The 25,812-nt window shown below is 37.5% G+C and overlaps 2 protein-coding genes across 2 annotated transcripts in view; one reads left to right on the top strand and one right to left on the bottom strand.

The window, feature by feature from the left end:
* Positions 1-5,829, bottom strand: part of LOC113227357 — a 43,073-nt gene extending 37,244 nt beyond the window's left edge. Inside the window, exon 1 of the mRNA XM_026460249.1 lies at positions 5,799-5,829. Coding sequence (XP_026316034.1) covers positions 5,799-5,829 — 31 coding nt within the window. The remainder of the gene's footprint in view (positions 1-5,798) is intronic.
* Positions 1-25,812, top strand: part of LOC113227356 (zwei Ig domain protein zig-8-like) — a 277,455-nt gene that overhangs the window by 206,560 nt on the left and 45,083 nt on the right. Inside the window, exon 2 of the mRNA XM_026460248.1 lies at positions 6,791-6,962. Within this exon, the coding sequence (XP_026316033.1) occupies positions 6,863-6,962 (100 nt within the window). The 5' untranslated portion in view covers positions 6,791-6,862. The remainder of the gene's footprint in view (positions 1-6,790; positions 6,963-25,812) is intronic.

Raw genomic sequence — 25,812 nt, 5'->3', positions numbered from 1 at the left:
GATTTTCAGTACAAATCGGCAATTTCATACTTTAACCCCTATTATTTTAGTTAATAGTGCAGTTAATAAAACAATGTAGTTAGTCTCCATATAGTTCTATTGATGGGCATAGGCCTCCTCTCATAATGAAAAGGCTTGGACTGTAGTTGCCACGCGGGAACTTGGGACATTGGGAACTACACACATATAATTAAATTGCTTTGCAGATGTGTGCACGTTTTCTCACTATGTTTTTTTTCATCGTAAGGATCTTGGTAAATTTCAAATTAAATTTCGCGCATAAATGCCGAAAGACTGAGAGGTGCAAGCCCGGATAGGAACCCACAACCCTCTACTTGAGAAGCTGTAGGTCAAACCATGCTGTCACGGCTACAAATAATATATAGTGCAGTTAATTATTTTTTAAATTAGGTGATTGTAGTTAAATATAAGAAAGTGTATAAATATATGCGATTATTAATTGTAATCCTATTTATTTATTTAATCTTCTATAACTCCACAGACCAAATAAAAAATATGACTATGAGTATAGTTAATTCATGAAATCATTTTTGCAAATTTTAAAAGAGAGAAAAATCCACTTCAAGGCGTATCAAATCAATTGCCTACCTATTTTAGCTGCTAATTAAAGCTCAGAAAATTCTATTTAAGTGAGCGCCTGTGCTCCACTAGCCTTTTTCCAAACAAGATACATACGAGTACTTAGTGTGCACTTGCCATTCACATTAGCGTATTGTATTTAATGTAAGGCTTTTTTGGACAATAAATAGTTTTTATTTTACCACAATTTTCATCCCACATAACCTATTGTGCGTTTTTCAAAAAATCCCTCCTTTATGCCGGTGGTTTTCCCAGTCCAATGTCAGTAACTCTCTGGTGATTTCAAAAGACGCTTTTAATGGCCTCAAGGGAAGTTCAGTAACTTTCTTTGTAAGCGGTAAACTCACTAATTGAGAAGTTTTCGTTGATAAGCGAGTAACGACGGGGAAAAATTGCAGTCCTTGAATATTACGTGCATCGTAACGTGAAATTGAAGAAATTATAATATATTTTACTTATGATGCTTGTTTTCCTTAATAACTTGAAAAACATCCGGAAGAAGCGCGTTACAACTTGATGAATAAGATCCATGTTTAGAAAAAAGAAACAATGTAGAAGTAGATAAATTAATTTAATTTGTAGTATAACACTTACTGCGAGTCACCGAAAGAGAAGCGGGACAAACTGTTTGCTAGATCAAGTTAAATAACGTTCTTATAAAAAATATACGATACACCTAAGGATTATTGTCTATAGAATGTGCTAATTTGTCACACGATAGGATGTATTTTACTTGATCATGTCAAATCCTGGAAACAGGCTAAAATATAAGTCTATAACGCTTTATTTAAGAACAAAATATCTAACTTTACACATAATTTGGAAATATATATCTCTAAGTACTACAGAGAACCTGCTAATTTTTGGTTTCATCGGAAGCCCTATAGTTGGATAATTCACACTTATCCCAAAATTTGAAAATTGTCCAGCAGTTTAACTAGACGCCGCGCGATGCGCTGCCCCGTCAGTCGCCGTCGGGCATTTGTCGATGACGGATCTGTGTCAAATTTTCTCCGATGTAGGCTCGAGTTGAAATATTTTGCCTAAGAGTGGTTACACACGACGACGTTTAGCAGCGATGCAAACGCGCGACTGCATCGATACAAACGCGCGATTACGTCGATACAATCGCCTTTATATAATTTTATTATTATTATTACACACAACAACGCATTTGAATCCAATGTATACAATAAAAAGAAACGGAAAATTTAGTAATATAGTTATGAAAAGTACTTCACTAGTTTTTTCATTGTAAAAATTGTAAATTCATTACGGATGTGAACTTTTATATATTGAATCGATGATTTTTATAAGACGAATTACAGCGTCCTGCTGCGCTAGTCCCTCCGGCGCGGACGAGAGATGCAAGCGTTCAGTTTGGGTATGCGTAGGAGATAAAGAAAGAAAATATGTGCAGCGCTGTTGTGCAACCAAACAGGTTGTTGCCTGTTCGAAAGTCACCCGCTCCCGCACCTCGCCTCGAACCCCCATCCGCATGGACACGACACTTCACAAAATTATCTATACATTTCATATATTATCAAATTTGTATAAAAATATTAGAGTTTAAGTTTATTTTATTGATATACTGTTATTTACATATTAAAAGTATTTCACATGTGTATGTAGTTGCATGTACACTACCTATTATGCTGGTTTTCTTATCTATTTATTTATTTATCTATTTATTGTTGAGTTAAATATGTATTAATAATTATAACAAACTAGTGGAGTAATTTCACAAAAAATAATTGAATATCAATTCAATAAAAATTTAATTAATACAGTGAATAGCGACATCTCTCGCCAGGACTGGTAGCTGTAAAGGTACTAACTGGGTGATAAATCTGTCATAGATTTCTCATAGATGGCGCTACGACTAAAAAGTCGTTGAAAAACCAAATACAAAGACACGACGCAAGCACATAGAAAAATTCGTGAGGTCCGTTGGTTCGTTCCGTGGCTTAGTTGGTATAGCGTCTGGCACGGTATGCAAGAAGACGTCGGTTCAAATCCGACCGGACCGAAGGAATTTTTTCTGAGTGTTCGATCTTTGTGTTAATAATTATAACAAACTAGTGGAGTAATTTCACAAAAAATAATTGAATATCAATTGAATAAAAATTTAATTAAATATGTATTGTTGTCAGTGGCTCACTCGCCCGGGCTTGCTGAAAATCAGCGCCACGAAACGGTTTTAAAAAAAGCCTTTTGTGGCTAAGGCTGAGCAAGTCCCGATTGCACCAGGCGCGACATGCATGACGGTGAATTAGGTACTGCATTATCAATAGTTTTAATTTTTTATTTTTTTTTTATTTTGTATTTTATTATTATTGTATCATTATTTATTTTAGACTCTCGCGTCTCCGACAGCTTAAAAGATTAAATTTGAAATGTTATTATTATTATTATTGTTCCTCTGTTGTTTTGTTTATATGCGTGTCTGTGCTTGTGTAATAAACGGTTTTCTTTCTTTCTTTCATAAATCCCAAGTGTAGTGATGCAATCACGCGTTTGTTTCGGTGCAGTAGCGCGCTTGTATTGCGTTAGCATCGTTGCTTAAAATCCCGCGCGTGTGTAGGCGATTAGCTTTTTATTGATGCTATTAGATTGATGGGTTCCACATTATTTTAATATCATCGGATTTCCATAGTGTAACAAATTTAAAGTTGATCCAATAAGCGAAACTAAAGTAAGTATTGTAAAACTCTAATAATAAATAAATTATATTAAAAACACCTTTAATATTTAAACGTTGAAATCATAACACAATTGTTACTAATCAGATTTTATTTAAACAAAAATTCATTACGGCGCGTGAGACGCGAACGAGTCTCCGTCATCTGTGGCAGGAAGCGCAGGCAGGCCAGGAGGCGGTAGCGTGGCGCCCGACCAGCGCCGACCTAAATACCTAGTGCGGCAAACTTTTGCCCGCTTCGAGTACGAGTTATTACGACACAAGTATAACGCTACAATATTCATTTTATGACACTACACTGACAAAGTTGATGATCTAAAACACCTAAACAGAATATGTTCAGCAAACAGCTAAGAACTTATATAGCCATCAAATAAAAAAACCGTTTCGAGACCAGTCCATCCGTTTAGGAGATATGATGTTAATTAAAAAATAACAGATAAATAGATAACAGATAAAGGCTTCAAACTTCAACTCTCTTCTTTTTGCATCGGGGGTTAAAAATAAAGATTATTGCTATGCCGAAGTATTATATCAATTATCTGCTTCGTCACTGACACAACTCAAAAATTGATAAATCACCACTAATCGCAACTGCAACTACTTTTAGTAAGTACTCTTGTTGTACATAATAAAGCCACATGCCGATTATATTATGTCAAAAGTGATTTCGCACCCCTCATGGAAGAATGGCATAAATGAAGTTACGTCGAACATGTTTATTGCTCCATCAGATACAGAAAGATATAACCCACATCCTCGCAATTCTTGTAACTCTAGCGACTAATATTGACGTTAGATTTACAAGAATTGGAGAGAATGTGCGCTATATTTTTTTGTATCTAATGGAGCAATAAACATATTAGACGTAACTCCACTTATGCACTTCTTACATAAGTGGTGCGATTTAATTATAGGAAAATCATGAAAACAATACGGACTACATGAAACAAATCCCACATCCTCTTTAATTCTTGTAATCTGTATCGACAACATTAGTCGATACAGTTACAAGAATTGGAGAAGAAGTTGGTTACATTTTTCTGTATCTAATGGAATAAAAATCAATTTTGACGTAACTTCACTTATGCCATTCTTCCATGAGGGATACGAAATTAGTAGTCCTATCTAATCCTAGTAAGTCCTATTTAAGCATAAAAGTTATCTACTAATTTAATATATAATTAATATAATTAATTTAATGTTCTTAGGATATTTATACTTCTCTCCTGAAAAGTTGTAATTTTGCAGATATGGCTATATTACACCAAGGTTGCGAATGGTAACAATGAGCCAAATAATTGCACTAACTACATGGTCTCTGAATACCCTGTAGTACGAGTGCCAGAATAATGAAATTACCTCCGAGGTCATTAGAACATCTAGACCAGTGCTACTACCATGAATTTACCATGTCGATAATCGCTTGCGGTTACGTGATTTATTTTCATTGACACTTGAAATATTCTTGTTACGCTGTTAGAGGTATCGAATCAATTCGGAAAGTTCCTTACTTAAATTGCACCTACCAGGAACCCAAAAACATTCTCATAGGACCCACGCCACCGAGGTCGTTATGTCAAATATCGTTAAAGACAGGAATAATTTCAACACGTCCTTCTAAATTTAAATAAATTTGATACCTCATCCAGAGCTATGTAAAATCCATAATGAATTTTATCTTCCTCGTGAATTTATTGTATGGGCTCCTTAATTAACTTGGGCATGTATTCTAAACAACAAAAAATTTTGTTCCACCGAGTTGAAATAACAAATTAAATTTATCCAAAAATTTTGTATAATTTATGTCGAGGTTCCGTTGTGTCGGAAACATGACTCTGGAGGATCTTGACTACTGGAAGCTGTAGAAGTATATAAAACCTACATGACGTCATTTATGTAACCATAAATCACCTATAGCCCGATTTTCACTCAAAGCTGGCTTCCGCAATTTGTGTCATCCACCATTCACCTATCTACGTCTCGCTTCAAGATGTCATCTTTCTGTAAACACTTCCTGGTTACGATCCGGTTATCGCTTTACTTTATCTGTCAACGTTAATGCAAAAACAATTGTACAGCCGATGCCCTCAATTAGGTATCCACTATTTGTACAGCATTTACTACATATATCCACCCTACATCATTTGAAAACACACTTACAAAATAATGTGGTTATTATTGTAATAATATTACTGTAGTAAACTTGCTATACATACGCAATAAGATGTCAAGCGTATAGTTTTATCAATCTATTAGGCAACTGTGTAATAATCTGTAACAAGCATTGTACCGACAATAAATCATAGTATACATCATATAAGACAAGTGGGGTAACTCCATACAATCGTAGTAGCGCGGCTTGTATGTGTGCACGTCTGCCGCGAGCCGTGTACGGACGCACACATTCGCTTAATCTCGCGCAGTTAAGAAAGCTTTAGTTCACGTAGCTGCGACGTGTTTTCATACATCTGTTCACACCATGAACTAAGCTAACCGAGCTTAGATATAAGGCAGAGTTGTTGCATGTAGCTACGTGAGCTAAGCTAACTTAGCTTCGCATCACTCGCGATGTGGCCTGCACTTTATACAGATCGTCTCTCGTACTACTCAATATAGAAATGAAACTTTCGCTCGATGTTTAAAAATGACTTCAAATAGTAGGCGTCTTTATAGTAGTGTTTATGGTTGTTTGAACAATAGTGCCCCAAATTCAGAATTGTTCCGTATTGAGATACCAACCCGCGATGCTGATATAAATATATTCGTATGAAAGTACTGCATTTTACAAAGGTTATGTCAATACAGCACGTGAATATTGTGAAGAATATTTTTTTTGTTCAAATTATGTTTTGGAACCTGTAGGCACAACTAAAATAATAAATAACGTGTCATCCCCACGCTTCGTGAGATGTGTAGGCATTGACACGCCGAATAGGCGAGACTTGAACTACTATCTTATACTATGCACAAACCTCTTTATACAACCGTGCAGAACGTAAAACGTAGACGGGGTTATTGGTGATGAATAACTATTATCATAACCTGATTAAATACCATACGGTTATAAACCATAACGATGCTAAAATTCTTCTATAATTAAAAAGCGACTTAATAAATTCACCAAATAAGTCATTTTTATAATACCAATTACCAAGTAACGGGACGAACTAGTCGTGCACCACGTTGTGAACGACACGCCTATCCATAACAGTTGCAATGCCACTCAAACCTTTAAATCGTAAAGATTTGAGGGGCACTGCCACGGCGACGGTCACCCTGAGAGATGTGATTTCACCGGCACCCTTACCCTTCTAAACAGGAACAGAAATAGGCTGGTTGGCAGTTGACGAACTCTTTAAGAAAGAACCCTTCTGCTGCTAAGTCTATCTAAGGGACATCCACCAATAGATGAATCTATTTGAAACCAAAGACTACGGTGCATTTCTCCAACAAATATTATCACAGTCTATGTCTCTCTTGTTCCAGATAATGCATCCGAATACAGGACACAACGACATAAAACCGTACAACGAATGGATGAGGCAAGGCTGAATCAAGATGTGGCGGGCGGTTGAAATGCCCAGTCCAGGTTACCGGCTCAAGGTCGGACTTGTGGTCCTCGTGATCATGGTATTGGGGTTCTTCAATGAAAGTCAGGGTAAGTGAAAACACTAAAATACACTGTAGTTGGAATTTACAGTTTCAACACTTTCACGAATTCAAAGGGTCCAATATTATCTAACTTCTGGCTGCTGACACTAGACAAAGACTTTCAAAGATCGTGAGTTGACCAAAATATGGCGGGCAATGGAGATCGTCAGTTTATCGGCTTTAAATTGAACTTTTGATGTTAGTAAGCATGGTTTTGGGGTTCTTCGGCAAGTCGGGATGTTTTTCATTGAAATGATAATGCCTGACACAAAATCTACACAAAATCCGAGCTCTTACCGCTAAGCTTTACCGCTGTAGACAGTTGCAGATTCTCTCAGTCTATAAGTGGTTTTTGACAAGGCGGCAGGTAAAAATACGCACTAAAGGTTTCCGAGTACCGACACAACGTCGGGCTCATGTTTGTTATAATCACGATGTTTAGGTTCTTCAAGAGCCAGGGTAAGTGATTATCATAAAAAGAAACTTCTATCGCCCTAGTCAACAAACTGCACATATCATTTATCCAAATTCTATTCTATTTAACTGACGAAGCCTAGTGCCGTTCTTTAGGTTATAAATTTGACTATTTCGCAAGTAACTTGTTAACCTATGAAATTAATAAATGAATATTTAGGAAATGAAACTATTTTTCCGGATTTAATCGCGTATATTTGTTTTTTCAAACAATCGGACGTTTCAGGCCCTTTACAGGTCTCATGGTCACGGTTGACTGAAGTCGTACAGTCATCAACCAGTTATGTATAATATTAATACAAACCGCCCTATTCTTTCACTATAGTTACAAACGTTATTAGTTAAATACCTTATTTTTAATTTTACAAAGAAAACATTCCAATTTTCGCTACATTACGTTTCACAAATTATTTTATTTGAAATTTATTATTAATTAATAATAGGAATAGGAATAAATTAAAACATTTTAATTAGTACTACAGTCTTATGTCTGTCTCGGATTTTTAATCCAGTATTTCCTCTGGAAATACTGGATACTAAGCTGGTGGTACGGAGAAACCATCTTCCCTGTTGAAATTAGGATGTTTTATTAATTTCAATGGCCTCTTGCAGCATCATGGGGTAGATAACGGGCTTCTTTTGCAAAGACCTGGGGCTTATCAAACCTGTGTAGGTTTATCCATGACATGCTAGCAGACAGAAAACTTGTTTACGCGACGACGGTGTTTGACATCAGCTATATGTTCTTTGACGCGAGTACAAATACTTTGCGTGCAACTACGCGTGCCGTTGGCCTACGAGCCCCGCCCACTAAAGCACTTCTACTGTATTTATTGTTGTGTAATGTACATCTTCTCGTTAAATCAGAAATTAATCTCAATGTCAACGTAACCTAATGTTCCAGGTTTTAGACCTTAAATTTAATAGTTCGTGGTCTCCATAAATTGAGTTGGTCAAGTAACTACATTGTACGCAGAACACCCAATTACCCAAGTTGGTTCGAGTTTATCTCAGTTTACACCTAAATCTAAGCGAGGGAATGTGATAAGGTCAAGTTCTGCACACACTGACCAAATACATGAACGGTTCCAAACACAGTCAATATTGAAACTCGTTTTACAGAATATCGTGTGAAAATTTACAAACATCCTGAGTGGATCCACATAGTATGGCAATAAATTTCTGCTTACTGTAAGTGAATGTTTACTAACTGTATTTATTGAAAGTGAATGTTTACTGGCCGTATTTACTTGTCCTTATCTACTGACCCGAGAGATAGGGCATTCCGGAGAGACTATGGGCACGCCGGCAAGACCAGGGTACATCGGGCGTCCAGGCCAAGCCTTTGTCAATTGGGAACTGGAGAAACGCCATTTTTCGGCGTATTGTATGGTATTACTTCTTCGGCAGTAACAGGTAAGGTGGCAGTACTTCCCTGGACGAACACTTTCACAAGAAGCTCTACTGCTACTAAAATAGTTGTTTATGATGTTAACACTATAGTCCTGACAGGTTGTTAATATTTCAAAATATAACCCTGTATATTCATGTATTTTTCTGCTGTCATTGTTTTCGATGAACATGTCTTTATTTGTCTTCAGCATCTCATGTGCTACGTAAAGCGGGTTTTGTTAAACGTTTTTTTATTATTTTGCCAATTATCATTTAATAATGCTGCTTGTAATTACGATATGATAAAAAGTCCGTTTAAATAAAAAACATAGTTCGGCAACAAGCACATAGAAATTCATGAGTTCTGTTGATATATCCATAGCTCTACTGGGAGAGCGGTTAGCTCCAGTCTGGCAAACAGGATACTGGTTTGAATCCAGCCGGACCGAAGGAATTTTTCTTCGATCGGTCTGTGTATTAATAATAAAATCAAACTAGTATAGTTTTTTCACAAAAAAATATGAATATCATGATAATTTTTTTTACACACTCAACATAGCCCCGCACTAGGGATACCCTGTGTCACGGGTGCCATGGACACACACATAGACAACCACAAATTACACCCAAACTCACGAGAGAAATAAATGTAAGCCATACAAGCATTTCACCCGGCCCGGGAATCGAACCTGGGACCTCTGCGTGGCAGTCCGAAATGGTAACCGTTCGGCCACGGAGGCAGTTAACGTTAAAAAATAATAAAACATAACATTAAAAAAAAAACTAATAGTAACGCACACACTCATAGCCCCGCGCTAGGAAACCCTTGTATCGCGTGGGCCATGGACATAATACAGATAAACAGTCGCAAATTACACCTGAACTCATGAGTGAAATAAATGTAGGTAATGCAAATATTTCTCCCGACACTGCGTGGCAATATAGCATGGTAACCTTTCGACCACGGACCCAGTTGTATTGCAATATTGTAATTAAGATTTACGATCTCAGATTTTAGAACGTATATTAGTATTATACTATTTTTTTAGTAAATTGGAGCTCCTTGTGAAAGAGTTCGTCCAGGGTAGTACTGCCACCTTACCTATTTCTGCCGCCAAGCAGTAATGTCACCATTACTATGTTCCGGTTATGAAGGATAAGGGTGCTGGTGAAAATATAGGCACATGGGACTTGTCAACATGTCTCGAGGTGACGGGCGCTACCACTGCAGTGCCCCTCAGATCTTTGCAATTTAAAGCTCTGGGTGGTACTGTAACTGTTATGGACGTAGCTTACCATCAGGCGCACAACTTGGTCGTCCCGTAACATGATGTAATAAGAAAATATATCTTTGGGATACAAGATATATAAATAAGAGAACAATAAAATTAGGAATCTTTTTTTATTTCAACGATTTTATTTCTGTTTTATACAAGTTTTTGTTACTGCTCTTTATTTTACCAACTTGTTATTATGCCGCGTTTATTACGTTTTCGCTTGCGCTAAACTCGAGAACTTGGCTCTTTCTTACTATTAGTGTTTCGGATATACAGTTTACCGGCAGCTCTGAGAACTGTAGTAAAAGTTGGGTTTACTGCAGACATGCACCGTGTACTTTTGGCTCTTGTTTGTATTATTAAAAGTTTGTGTTTTACTGTATTGTATTGCATGTAATAATGCAATAACAATATTTAAAATTTCAGGTGCAATACTTACCTTTTGTAATAATTATTGGAACTGCATGCAAGTAAATTTACAGAAAACAAAATATGCCAAGCTTAATTACAAAATTATAAGCTTGACACATATTTTTTCTGCTCCAATGCAAGTAGCGTGTTATAGGTTACCAAATGTTGGTTTCATAATCATTCAATTAACCCTTTCATGGACAGTTCTTAAGTAGCACACAAAAATATCAGTACTTTTCTTGCCGTAGTGCTTAATACTGATTCAATATAAAATGTACATAATGAATGTAAGTCATTGAATTTTGTCAGTATGTTTGTTACGCGGGTCTTGCGTTAGAGCGCGTTCCCATTATGTAGCTCGTAACGATTTATTTTTCATGCAGTTAATTATCCCACCCTCCCTCCACATAAAATTAATAAAATAAATAACAAAAGCGCAACTAAAGTCACAAACCACCACCAACTCGTGGAGAGGCGAAACACGTGTCGGGTATACCCGACACGTGTTTCGTCTCTCCACGAGGCATCCTCAGGGGCTGTTGACTGCTCGACGCTCGGCCGAAGAGTGAGCTCTTTTTTTTGAAAGATATTTTGCAGTTGGCTGCTGATGGCCTTGACTGAGCCACCGGAAAAAAGGGCGAGCTGAAGGCTTATAGCCCGTAAGATAAACTTAAAACTAAGTAGCCGGCCTTAGGGCGCCCAAGTGGGCACGGACCTCGGCTCAGGGCGCTACTGAAGACTTCCGCCAGAAGGGCGTGCTATAGGAGAGAATCTACCAGTGAACGTGCTGAAATGACTGAGTGACTCTACGACTTCGCCGGCGAGGACAGTTGATGCGTGAGGAGAGGGACTGATTAGCGATCTAGTTGGGATGAAATCGTTCAGAACGGTTGGTGTATTTATACCCCGCCACCCCCAGTGTTGCTATTGTTGAAACCCGGAAATACCCGTAATAAAGATGATGACGATGAAGTAAGCGTTAATTTATATTGTCTACGGACTTATAACAACGGATTACCGTAAATCACGCTAATCACAACATTTACGAGGATTTGATATGGCCATAAAATTACCGAAATGTAAATTAATAATCAAATGTTACGCGACTATGCCCGACGATATTATTTTTATATGACAAGTCATAAACCTAGTGTTAAGCGACACGCCTGTTCATAGCAGTTGCAGTACCTACCGCTCATCGCAAAGCTCTGAGGGGTACCGAAACGCAGTAATGTTAATTACTGCTTGGCACCAGAAATAGCTAAGGTACCAGTACTTTCCTGGATCAACTCTTTCACAAGGACTATGAAAGCTATGAAAGGCTGTACTACTACTCATTTAATGGCTTTATTGTACGACGGGTACGAAACATACTTTTTATTTTTGCGCAGTTAAATGATAAATATAATCTAGTCTGCAATTAATTCGGTCAAAGCATTTGTATTATGAGCTTACACCCAGCGTAAGCTTACTTTGGATGCGACAGATTTCCATAAAATACGGTGTATTTTTATCTCGCTAAGCCTTCGTTCTCACCAATGTCAAGACTCAGCCATTTGTTACCAAGAAGACACTGTACATTAGTATTCTGGCGACGTTGGTAGGCGAATGAAATCGATTTGTATTATTGTATTTATGTTTGCCTGTTTTGGGTTGGCTGTTTCGATTTGACTACATTGTTCTTTTCTTCTCAAAGAAAACGGAACGGTCATTATTCTTTTTAACCGACTTTAAAAAAGGAGGAAGTTCTCAATTCGACTGTATTTGTGAACCGATTTTAATGATTCTTTTTTGCTGGAAACAGGGTACCCTGTTTCCAGCAGTGGTCCCGTTTCAATTTGAAGAAAATATTCCACCTAGAAGGGTGGCAAACTAGGGGATGGTTTCGCGTCTATTCCGGTGACCGATGTAAATAAAACTTGGCAAATAGATGTAATTCCGCGAACTTTTGAGGTCGGTTTTTAACCGACTTAAAAAATAGGAGGAGCTTCTCATTTCGAGTGTAGGTTTTTTTTGTTTGTATGTTACGCGATAACTCCGGTATTTGTGAACCGATTTTCATTTTTTTTTTCTTGGAAAGAGGGTACCTCCATAGTGGTCCCATTTAATTTTGAAGAAAATCATCCACCTCTAATGGTGGCTGTTCACGCATGAAGATTCATTTTTATAAATAGCCCAAAAATTTTATTCTAATGAGCAATTTTATTATTTTGTATTTTGTATTTAATACAATAAATAAATTAAAAAAAAAAAAAAAATTATTTTAATGGTTGATTTTGCTATTCTCCAATTCAAGGCGTTTTTCTCTCTCAATATCTTTGAGTAGTGAGAACCGATTTTTATTATCTCCTGTGTCAAGTTCCGTATATGTAGTGCCAAACTAGAGAATGAAACCGAGTTTGCACACTAACCGATTTCTATAAAACTTGACAAATAGATGTAATTCCACGTACTTTTGAGGTCGGTTTTTTTAGTACTCTGTACTGAGATTATTAGTACTCTGTACTGAGATTATTAAGAATATATTTTACCGTGAACGTGTAGTATACTTAAAAAAGAAAATTTCGGATTATAACTTCAAAGAATTCACAGATTATTTCAAACGAGAAAAATTTGCATTTAATTCAGCCAACAATGTGTTGTATGGTGAAAAGGTTTTTGTAAGAAGAAGTGCAAACCTTTTACAAGTGGAAAATTTTTCGCAAAAGATTCGTACAACAATAGGCAATCGGTCAAATCATCAGAAACAAATCTTAAATGTAGTTGGGTAAGATGTTTCTACAATAAATTGATCATCATTTGTATTTTGAAAGCAAAGAAATAAAATTGATATAGTTTTAATCTGGCAAAGACACAACGTTACGACATTATTACCTATGTAGTTAAGAAAACAAACGTCACCGTACCACTTTCATATTCATATTATATTTGTAAAAAAATTTAGTTAACAACAGTACATAATCAATGTGTACAATTTATTCAAGTGGCAACTGCACATTGTCTAGTTTGTTTGTCTACAAATGATGTCACGCGTTCCGAATTGATGCTAGCGGCATTTGCGGGGTAATTGTTTTAAATACATTTACACATAGTTTGCAGGACTTGAAAGGCTTTAGTTAAAAAATATTTTTACATTATACATTACACATGTTTACTTTGTGGACGCTCGATGAGGAAGTCTCGAGTTCAATTTCTGGTAGATGAAATTCCAAAATGAACTTTTCTAAATTGGTTCTAGTCTGTGTTTTCAAGGTCGTGTCTCGGAGTGAATTCCCTTTCAGGGGTTCAGGTTCAAGAACTGGTGAACAATACATGCCGTATCGAGCAGGGCCGCATTTTTTAGTATTTTGTACCAGTAGAGCTCCCTGTGAAAGTGTTCGTCCAGGAAAGTACTGACACCTTACCTATTTCTGCCACTAAGCGGTGATGTGAGCGTTCCGGTTTCGAAGGGTTAATTAGGGTGCTGGTGAAATTACAGGCACATGGGACTTGTCACTTACATGTATGTCTCAGGGTAACGGGCGTAGAAGCAGTGCTCCTCTGCGATTTAAAGCTATGGGACAGGAAACTGGCAACTGGACAACCGGTACAAATGTGCAAGTTTCGAGTTGCGGCAATTAAGAATTTATTTAATCACGTATTTCGGCAATCGAAAACTGTAGTCGATTGCCGAACCTCTCAACTGAACTTGCTACATCTGCGCAGTTTCTTGAAATTATATGAAAAAGTCATAAACAGCCTATTTGCTGGTTTCCAGTTGTCGAAACTCGATGATCGTAGTTGCTCCATCTGCGCAGCGTCCTAATTGATTGCTGCACAGTAGAGCATTGGGGGAGTGCTATGTCCTTGGTTAAAGTTTCATTACGTCTTCTAGCATAAAAACACATTAAAGGTGGTGTTGACCGAAGGCCTTCGGTACAATGCGACTAAAAGCGAGTTACTTGTGTTTAAAGCTGGTGACAAATGCTATAACATCGTTCCAGAAGTTAAACTGTGTGGCACGCCTCTCATTAAAGTCACTCAATTTATGTACCTTGGGCACTGGGTCACCGAGATCTTAAAAAATGATACATATATTGAAAGAGAACGTAGGGCGCTGGTAGTGCGGGGCAACATGTTGGCCCGTAGGTTTACTAGGTGTACTAGTAACGTTAAGGTATCGCTATTTAAAGCTTACTGCCAGACCTTTTACACCTGGAAGCCTATGGGTTAACTACAACCAGAAAGCTCTCAGCTCCCTACGAGTTGCATATAATAATATATTCAGGATGCTGTTGCGGCTGCCCCGATTCTGCAGAGCCTCGGGAATATTCGTGTATGCACAAATAGATGGGTTCGCTACCATCATGCGAAAAGATCAAAAAGAGTGAGCTCCTTGATGCGCAGAATCCGTGGCAGCGGTTCATTCCACACTGGACCAAAATTCACACGTACCCTAAACAGAGTGAATATTTGTAATTTACTAACATTAATGTGTAACTTTTTGTTTGTATTACTAACCAATGTGGATGTATAACATTCGAAACACATAATTTGAATTTGAATTAAATTATATAACACTAATTTTAATATTAAGTCTATTGAATATCACGAGCTACCAGCGGCTGACTAGAGATGTCGTTTTAATTATTGTTAATAATCACAATGTTTTACTATCATGATGGTCAATTATTTTTGTGGAATTACTCCACTAGTTTATTATTATTATAACAAACTAGTGGAGTAGATATGACTGAGTCACTGAGTAGCGCTCCCAAGTGTGTCAAGCAGAGTATGGCGAGGTCGCTAGTTCGAATCCAGCCGGATCAAAGGAATTTTTCTTTGTTGTTAACCGACTTTAAAAAAGATTGAAAACCTTCTGTTCTTAATTCGACTGCATTTTTTGGATGTATGTTATGCGATAAATTTGGAAACCGATTATGATTACCATTGATATGGTAATGATACCAGTATTTGTACCATTTGAATTTGAAGGAAATATTCTACCTCTAAGGGTGGCAAACTAGGTGATGAATCCGGATTCGCGTACTTTCTGGTAACCTGGAACTGGTTTCAATAAAACTCGGCAAATAGATGTGCAAACTTTTGAGGTCTGTTTTTTTTTGTTACTAAAAAAGTTACAATTATTGATTACAATAAGTTACAATTGTTGCTCAGGGATGTTGACTTTCCCCCTGACCTTCGGTTTTGTGCTGATAAAATGTGTTCTAGCGTGAGTCAAAGACACGTTATAGACAAATTGTACAACAATATAATTTATAATTTAAGCAACATTTACATTTTCGTTTATGGTGTTTACAGGGGCGACCTAAACACGGGTTATGTTTTGTAAATATGTGTAAGTCTAGAAGTTTGTTTAAAACGAAATTAAAATGATGTCAAATTAATCAAGAACAGATTAGAATGGACATTATAGCTTCTCAACACTCTAAAAAGAATTTTGACCGTTTCTGGAGGTCCACAAACAAACTAAACCCTAAACCGGGTATCCCTGTGAGCATCAATGGTGTTATTGTGGAGCATTTTCAGAACGGAGGTGTACATCTCCCGAGAGTGTTAGCCCTACTTTTTAATTTGTGCATCGGACATTCGTACATGCCTGAAAATTTAATGAAAACTATAGTAGTTCCGATTACCAAGAACAAGACTGGAGATGTGTCGGACAAAGAAAACTATAGAGCCATTTCACTAGCCACAATAACGGTTAAAGTATTGGATGCGGTAATTGATAAGCGGTTATGTAAAAATATGAAACTTCATGACGCTCAGCTCGGTTTCAAACCCAGACTCTCCACAGAGTCTGCAATATACTGCCTCAAGCACACCATTCGCTACTGTACAGACCAACCCACACCTGTATTTGCTTGTTTTCTGGACCTCTCCAGGGCATTCGATCTGGTTTCCTATGACGTACTCTGGAGGAAAATTGCTTCAGTAACTACTCTATCAACAGAACACCTGTTGCTGTTAAAATACTGGTACGGAGGCCAGTCGAATGTCGTGAGATGGGGAATCAGTTTTTCGAATGTGTAGAGGTTGCAGGGGGATTAATGTCTCCCAAATTGTTCAACCTGTACATAAACGGACTAATTGAGGAGCTCAGCGGTACTATGATGGGGTGCTCGATTGGTGGCCGTATCATCAACAATATTAGTTATGCTGATGATATGGTGCTGTTGAGCCCCTCAGTCAGTGCCTTGAGGAGGTTGTTGAAAATCTGTGAGCATTATGCGGTGGCCCATGGCCTCAGGTATAATGCCAAGAAAAGTGAGCTGCTGGTTTTCAAGGCGGGCACGAAAACGTATGACACTGTTCCACCTGTTACACTAAATGGTGCTCCTCTCAAGCAAGTGAAGCAGTTAAAATAACCGGGTCACTGGGTGACTGATGCGCTCACAGATAACTTAGAGCTGGATAGGGAGTGCAGGGCATTGACAGTAAGGTGCAATATGTTGGCTCGCAGGTTTGCACGGTGTACGAATGAGGTCAAAGTAACTCTTTTTAAGGCCTATTGCCATACACTGCACCTGACCTGCGGCCTGTGTGTTAATTATACGCAGAAATCCTTCAATACCCTGAAGGTCCAGAATAATAACACCTTTAGAATGCTGTTGCGGCTGCCCCCGTTCTGTGGTGCGTCCGGCATGTTTGCGGAGGCGCGTACAGACGGTTTTGACGCAGTTGTACGGAAACGCATTTCGTCGACCATGAGCAGGATGCGTGGCGATGGTAACAGCCTTTTGAACACCATATCGGAGGATGTAGCGTGTCCGATATTGTGCCATTGGACCAGAATTCATGTCACCAAGAAAGGCTGGTGACATGAATTCTAATTCCGCATACCTATTGTTAATTTCTATTATTTATTTGTAAGTATTTCTATTTTAATTATTTTATTAAGTGTAATTTACTAACATAGTCCTAAGTTTTTAATTGTTACTAACAAAGTGGAGCAATGATCTTAAATAAATTATTATTATTATTATTATTATATATATTATCTTTGCGTCAATAATTAATTATACAAAAATTGTAATGCGTTCGCAACACCAATCCATTATTTACGCAAAAATATCAAACAGATAAAAAATCTCTGTGCTCTAAAAACATCCATCTCTCAAATAAGACAAATCCATCCTAGCAAACACTAAATCTACACCAAACATGTTTGCACAACTAATGTGATTATTTCGGACAAACACCAGAGCAAACAGATGTCAGTGGGGTGTTTGGGTTGGAATATTTTAACGTCATCATACTTGTTTATGTTTGTAATTCTAATTGAAGCGGCTATAATAAATATTTCACTACTTCAAATCCCTCGAAAAAACCTAGAATTCAATTCTTCCCTTGCCCTTTTAAGATTTTTTTAATGATATCAAGCGACGGGTTAAACATGATCTAAAGGGAACTGCCGCTGTGTTACCCGAGATATAAGGTCCATTTGCCTTTAATTTCACCAGCACCTTCAAAACCGGAACGCAGTAATGCTCATATTACTGCTAGACGCCAAAAATAGGTGTAATATGTGGCCATACTTCTCTAATGTCCAATAAACTTAAGTCCGTCTTAAACCAATGCTTGCAATGCAAAAGAGCGTCCAGGGTAGTACTGCCACCTTACCTATTTCTGCCGCCAAACAGTAATATCAGCATTACTGCACACGTGCATTACGTAATGCGATCTGGTCGCGTGCCATATATAGGTATCATCGGTGTTTTATAGATTTCGCCATTTCGAAAAATTTTTCAGGACCGTTTAAAAATATTTAGGTATGTCCTTTTTTGAATTCGATTTTAAAACTAAACTTAATTAAAACCAAAATTGAATTTTAAATTAAGACGTAAATATTAATTAAATTTTTATTGAATTGATATTCAATTGTTTTTTGTGAAATTACTCCACTTGTTATGATTATTAACTGGGTGATAAATCTGTCATATAGATGGCGCTACGACTAAAAAGTCGTTGACAGACCAAGTACAAAGACACGACGCAAGCACATAGTAAAATTCGTGAGGTCCGTTGGTTCGTTCCGTGGCTTAGTTGGTATAGCGTCTGGCACGGTATGCAAGAAGACGTCGGTTCGAATCCGACCGAATCGAAGGAATTTTTTCTGAGTGTTTTTTCTGAGTGTTCGATCTTTGTATTAATAATTATAAAAGACGTAAATATTTTAACACAGTCGTTAAAACCCAAAATATGCTCCCGGGAAAAAAATTTCGAAATACCGCTTTCGCCTTTTCTACAAAGCCCCGATAATACATGAACATGTATTTAACTGCACGCATGCAGCACGCGTACAGCGCACGCGCAACGCACATGCAGCGCGTTCGCGGCGCATTCGCCACATCTATACGCACTCATAGGGCGCATTTATTAACTAACTGTCATGGCAAAATACGCTCTATTAATTTAGCTTTTACGTTTTAACTGAAATGAGCGTCCCGGGCGTACGAGCGATGACACTGGCTTGTTTTTGGCCTACACGGCCGCCGCGCGTCGACCGCGCGGTTGTATTCTTCCGAGGAATTTAAATGTTGTTGCCTAATAAATAGAATTCAGATTCGCCATTAATGTACGTGAAAGCGTGGTAACTGGGCGGTCGCCGTGCGCCGGCCGCTCGAAAACTTTCGCGTCGTGTAACCAGGCGCTTATGGGTAGGCGTGTCGCTAACCAGTAATCGCACGACTTGTACCTACGCCACGTTAATTGCTGGGACGCACAAACAGTCCATAATAAAGTTTGACAATAAACTTTCAGATAAAAATAGACCACTAAACCGAAATCCCGCATGACTGTAAGAGTTTATGACTTGCGATAAGCCCCTCACATACATTTATGTTCGTATTCTTTAGAAATATCGAGGTGGCATATTGGCCGTAAATCATATCGCCATTCTTCTAAGGCTCAATTTACACTGCTTCGGATCGGAATGAAACAGAAGCGTTTTTCGCAACGTTGTGCGAGAAGCATTCACGAAATTTTTTGGATCGTATGTATTTATTTATACTTTTGATTAGGTATTGCTGTTGTTTTTTATGATATCAATGATCTCATAAATGATGATCCTGTTTTCCGTAGGTTTAGAGCTCATAACGACTTTTAGGCTGCCTTTCCACCAAAGATGTGCGAGGTAGAGACGCGGTGCGAGGAGGTGTAGCGGCGCGGTGGGAGGATGCGTTACGGACTCTTTTCAGCTATGCGCGGGCGGGGTGCGGTGTGGTGGAATCAGTTAGTGTCATACTTTCAGTAGCTTTACTTTCTTACACCGTTTTGCACACATTCCTCGCCCGCATCCCTCGCACACATCTCTCGCTATTTTGTATGTACAAATACTTAACTCCGCTAACCCTTTTCCACCGGAGCTGCGCTAAGCGAGGTTAGGAAAATGAAGTAAACCTATTGGTGGATTTTTTCCTCGCACAACGCCTCGCTACGTCGCACATCACTGGTGAACTGGCAGCCTTAGGCGTGGAACACCTCTCTGTAGAGCGGGTGCGGGTCGGGTGCGGTTCGAGTCGGGACTGCGGCGCGCGGCGGGTTTAATTCCGTGTGTTTATATGGACGACAACACACCGAGGGCGGGCGCGGCCGACTCGCGTCCTCTCTCAACTTGTTTCACGCTTTATAAAAATTTGAAAACAAAAAGAGCTCAAATAGTGGTGACAAATCGATAATTAGTGATAATAATCATTTATAGAATAACAGCCATAGACGTACACATTGACAACCACAAATTACACCCATATTCACTAGAGAAATATATGTAGGCCATACAAATATTTTTCATGGCCCTGGAATCAAACCCGGGACTCTGCGTGTCAGACCAGCGTGATAATCTTTCGGCTACGGAGACGGTTACCTAATACCTCGTATATGTTTGAAATAGGTTTTTTCAGGCAGAACAAAAAGCATACGTCAACACAAATTTTGTTTTTAGTATATAAATTAGTTTTAAGCAACTTCATAGTTTGTATTCTGTATTCTTCTTCTTCTTCAAGTGCCTCTTCAATCGTGAAGGTTGGCCGTCAGCTTCTTGTATTCATTTCTATCAGCAGCCAACTGGAACAGCTGTTCAACGAAGGTAATGCCGGATCCACTCTCGGATTTTCCGCAGACACAATTTCTTCCTTCGCTAAGCGCGTGTCTTTCCCTGCAATTCAACTCAACTCATCAACTGTAACAGCCTGTATCTCTCGTGCCTGATCACGTGATTGAGATATTCTCCCTTGCGCCTTTTGATGGAATCATTTTCCGGAATATATGAACACACTGAACTTCTTGACCTTCTTTGTCCAACCAATGTGCAACATGCAATGGTAGTATCACATCCCAAATGCCTATAGACGTCTTGTAGCGTCCTTTTTAAGGTTCACGTTTCATTGTATGCTGTAGCTATGCCATTAATAAATAAACTCGTTCCGGCTTCATGCCCACACGGATAAAACTTTCTCAAAACGCCAAGACACGCCACAATTTGCACCGTCTACTACAACGACTTCGTTGGTCTAGCACTCAGTACCTATTTGAGCTTATGTATTAGGAAACACGCGGTGCTAGGTCTCCACAATTACCTGAATCACACATAATCTGTCTAATAGGAAATGCGTATTTGACGAACTGTTTTGCGCAGTCGATAGACTAATTAATTGTATTTACGTGTTAAAACTCACGTGAAATTTACGTTTTGAGCCAAATAACGTTTTGATTATGTTGATTACAATTTTGGTTAGCAATTTCAGTCCAAATTAATAAAAGCAAATAGACGAAATGTTGATGTAATTGTCGAGAGCCGAGGGTTCCATAAAACACAATTCCCTTCGGCTGGCCTCGGGAATTCAATCTTCAACTTATATTACAGCATCTGCCGCGTCCCTTTTACTTCACGCTCCTTCTTCAAATGTCCACCATTTACAACTGCTGAATTCCATCAGCATATTACAGGCATTCGCTTAGTATATACTTTCAAAAATAATATAGTGATAAAAAAATAAAAAATAAATCTTTCACAAGATGTCGCTTGATTAAGGTGTTGAAATCCGAAAAAACCCTGTGCAAAGATTTATAACAGACACATAGAAGAATTCTGTCGACCTGCTAACTCGACCTGTAGCTCAGTTGACATAGAATTGCTACAGTACAGTGTAGACGCAGGTTCAACTCCTGGCGGGTCGAAGATATTTTTCTTTGTGTTCGATCTGTGTATTATTAATTATAACAAACTAGTGGGTTTATATCACAAAAAAAAGTGAATACCGTGGTGGTAAAACATCATTAAACGTAGGTTGAACCTCAATAAGCACCGAGTCCACAATATGCTGAAGCTCACTGACGGTATCCTATATAAAACGTTTGTGCCGCTGATGCTTGCTGACGACTAAGGTCCAACCCTAATTGTCACGCTTATTGGACTTATTACTCTAATCTAATACAAGCCTATTGTACGCAGGCAGAACAGCTGCTGAACATATCCTTAGTTACCCAATGTTGCGACTACAAACCCTTAGATATGTACTTAAGGGATTCAATTCTGAATGCAAACTAAACAACATAGTTTAGTGCATCTATCTTATGCATTTTAGTTCAGAGCTGTCAAATTATATACGACAATGTTAGACAGTTGTCAAAGTCCGAAAACCGTAAACTAAAATTCCTAAAATACTAAAATTGGATATAATAAAGCCACATGTGATCATATGTCAAAAGTACTTTTATTACATGAAAGTCAGTCAGTCATAAAAATAATGCGAACTACAAACACGAAGCAAATTACGTATGTAGGTATATTACATGAAATTAAATAAGTTTTCTATTTAAGCATAAAAAAGTTATTGACTAATTTCTATCCCCTAAAAATAATATAAAACAGAACATACGACCACTCAACTTTAGTAAACATTTATTTTTATTAAACATTTATTTATATTTAGTAAACATTTATTTATATTTTATTTTTTATTTTCTGTAAAATTTCACTATTTTAATGAAATACAATCATTCAAACGTTCGATCTCGAAAAATGCGTCTGCGCCATCTTTTTTCTTTCCTTTATTTCTCTCCAACTCACTGCTCAGGCTCAGGTGGAAATAACAAAATTCACGTAAATATTAAAAGCTTTAAATTTAAAACATCAAATAAAATAGTTTCTAACAAAATATTGTCCTTTTGAAAGTTGCGAATTAATATTCTATCCTTTTCTTTTTGATATCAAAAGAGCTTGAACTAAAATTATTGTTGTGTTAGCTCGAATCGACGCCTATACATACTTAGTTATATGATACAAAACGATACGCCACGTATTGACCAAAGTTAATGTATGTAAATATCTATAAGCCTTCCAACACTGTGACCCAATTCCCCCAATACGTGAAAATGTAACGAAGTAATATTAATCGAATGAGCCAACAATGAGCGGCACCATTCTGAAATCGCACAAGAAACAAAAGACATTTTAGTGTGCGCAGATGTTATTAATGAGTTTCATTAGAAGGCTACAAGGATGTTATGATACTGGAAAGGATTTCAATGTAACTTTTTTGTTAATATTTCTTTGGTAAGTGAAAATTTCTATATTACTAAGGCACATTAAGAAGATAATAAAGGCAACGTGCGTTCTCGACGATAAAAAGACGTTGAGAACAATTTTTAACAACCTCGTGTTCTAGTGGCTTGTATACCGATTTTCATGGTATCGCCATCTCTGAAGTCCCGGACCGCCATAAAACCGGGTACTCACTGGCGAGCTATAACCATAACCGTTGCATGTTATGTTACCAAAAATCATAGTGTGTACGTGGTCCGCGAGTTTACCGCGAGCGAAACGCATGAAGTTCGCGAAGAATACAATGTCAAGAGATAATAGGATCGTCACTATCGCAAACAATAATAATGAATATAAAATAAAGCTTAGAACCTTAGCTCTCTCTCTGTCTTGGGTTGGCTCGAAGAGATATCTTTTAGAGATCACTTTTGTTCACTTTCTGTTGAACTAATATTTCAGTTTTATTTATTTGGTGCAAGAAAGAATATACAAAGTAGTATAAAACTACTGCTTGTGTAAATACAATGAAGTCAAGTAAAACAAAATTAGAATTGTAGAATCGAAGAATTGAAGAATCGACACTGTAGCATTCATTATACAATAAAAGGAGTTTTAGTCGGGTATAAAACGTTTCGTCGTTTGTAACACTTTTCTGGTCTGTGGGTAGCTGTTCGTAGAATCACGGCAGTGAGCCGACCGACAACAACCAGGTACTAATTCTAGCGAGTGAAGACTGCTTCCCGCGTACACACTAGAATCTCGTTACGTGTATCTGTATCTGTCATGTTACGGTTACGGCTACAGTATAGTGAGCACTCGGCTTAACAGAACCAAACAAACTGCATTTCTGTTCCTACGGTCGAATTCTCTTTGAACCTACAAATTGGATAAACGGTGGTTTAGGAAATGGTGGAAACGGCAATATGGTAAAAGAGGGGAGTTTATCAGTTTGAAGCTTTTGTCTGTGTATATTCATGTATATTGTGAAACCGTAATTGGGTCATTTAAAAAAAAGGTAACACCCGTTACGATTCTTGCAGCACCCTTTGATATAATTATTTTAAATAAACTTGTTCTAACAACTGAGGGAGAGCTAAACGTAGTATTTATAGTAGTATTCTGTCTTTATTTGACAAATAATCGGTAGAAACAATATTTAAATTACAACACTTTCAAAAGTTTGATAAATATTAGTACAAAATAGTGAATTCAATAACAAAATTGTAAAAAGTTTGTCAGTTTGTCAGAAGAGAAAAATGGTAACGAACTTGAAAGACAGAAGGTGTTTATCGAAAAACTGTCTTTCGCATTACTCAATTAGCCGGCAGAATTTCTAAATGCAAACTTTAACACTGAAACACACAGAGAGCGGGTGCGGGTCGGGCGCGGGTTCATTCGGGAACGTGACAGGTCTAATTCCGTGTATTTATATGGACACTTCTTCTACAGTTTCTTCTTTTTCCAGTTAATGTAATCCTATAAACTACAATACAACAATATGAAAATTAGAACTAGCAGGCTACCCAGTTCCTCAAGTATTTATAATAAAAGTATAATGTTTGTGAGTAATTGGTTAATAGTGCCTCGGATCTGATGATGGAGCAAGAAGATGGTTACAGGAACCAAGCTTTATTAAAGGTTGTCTCACCAGCAAGCAATAAATTATATATATATATATATGTATGTATGCGTGCGTGCGTGCGTGCGTGCGTGCATGTGTGTGTGTGTGTGTGTGTGTGTGTGTGTGTGTGTGTGTGTGTGTGTGTGTGTGTGTGTGTGTGTGTGTGTGTAAATATATAGAAATCGAGCAACAAATGGTTTTCGATGAACACACACAAATTTGAAATTAAATTCTAAATTTAAATTTAATTTAAACTTGAAATAAAATTTTATATGAAATTTTAACGTAAATTTTAAATTATTTTGTTAACCTTTGTTTGCGTTACATTACTTTTATTTTGTTTTATACTAATTACTATTATAGTATCCATTTTGTGGAGAAATAAATGTCTTTTGCTTCTTGTGAAAGAGTTTGTCCAGGGAAGTACTGCCGCTTTACCTATTTCTACCGCCAAGCAGCAATGTGAGCATTACTGCATTCCGGTTTTGAAGGGTTTAGGTGCTTGAAATTACAGGCACATAGCATAATCGACAATACCATCTACAAAGCTAGTCAAAGAGTCAAATAGACCGAGCGAAACATGTGAATTGTATTTCAACTATTGAATCTTCAATTAGGCCAGACTAGGGCGAAAATTAGAGTTTCCGCGTCCATTAGACACTGTATATGCATAAAATTAATAATGAATGTTCTGTGTGCTTTTATGTTATACTCTGTGAAGTGATTGTAAATGTGTCGTTCCTGTTTGTATTTGTGCTGAATAAACGTGTTATCTATCTATCTATTTATCGATATGTCGACTTTACAACCCATATAAAAAGTATAAAATAAATAATATGTGTATTATTCAAATATTCTTTTCTGCGAACAAAAGCAGACATTTTACAAAACAACGTAACAATACAAAACGAGTTGGTAATATATAGAGATAAATTTACCCCTGAATATTTTCAGACTCATTGTCTTGTGAACAAAGATTTTATGCAGATGTAATGTCCTAGAAATTAAACTGAGTGACTGCTGTAGTGACTGCTTAATTCTGTAGAAGAATTTACAATATTGTTTAAAAAGCAATAAATGTATACTTTGTATATTTGTTTAATATTTTTTTGTTTTTGTTCTTTTTATTTGTTTTTGT

The sequence above is a fragment of the Hyposmocoma kahamanoa genome, unplaced genomic scaffold (assembly GCF_003589595.1).
Source record: "Hyposmocoma kahamanoa isolate Upper Pololo Valley unplaced genomic scaffold, ASM358959v1 210, whole genome shotgun sequence".
NCBI lineage: Eukaryota > Metazoa > Arthropoda > Insecta > Lepidoptera > Cosmopterigidae > Hyposmocoma > Hyposmocoma kahamanoa.
The sequence above is the reverse complement of the archived record's forward strand: the minus strand, read 5'-3'. Positions and strand labels throughout refer to the sequence as shown.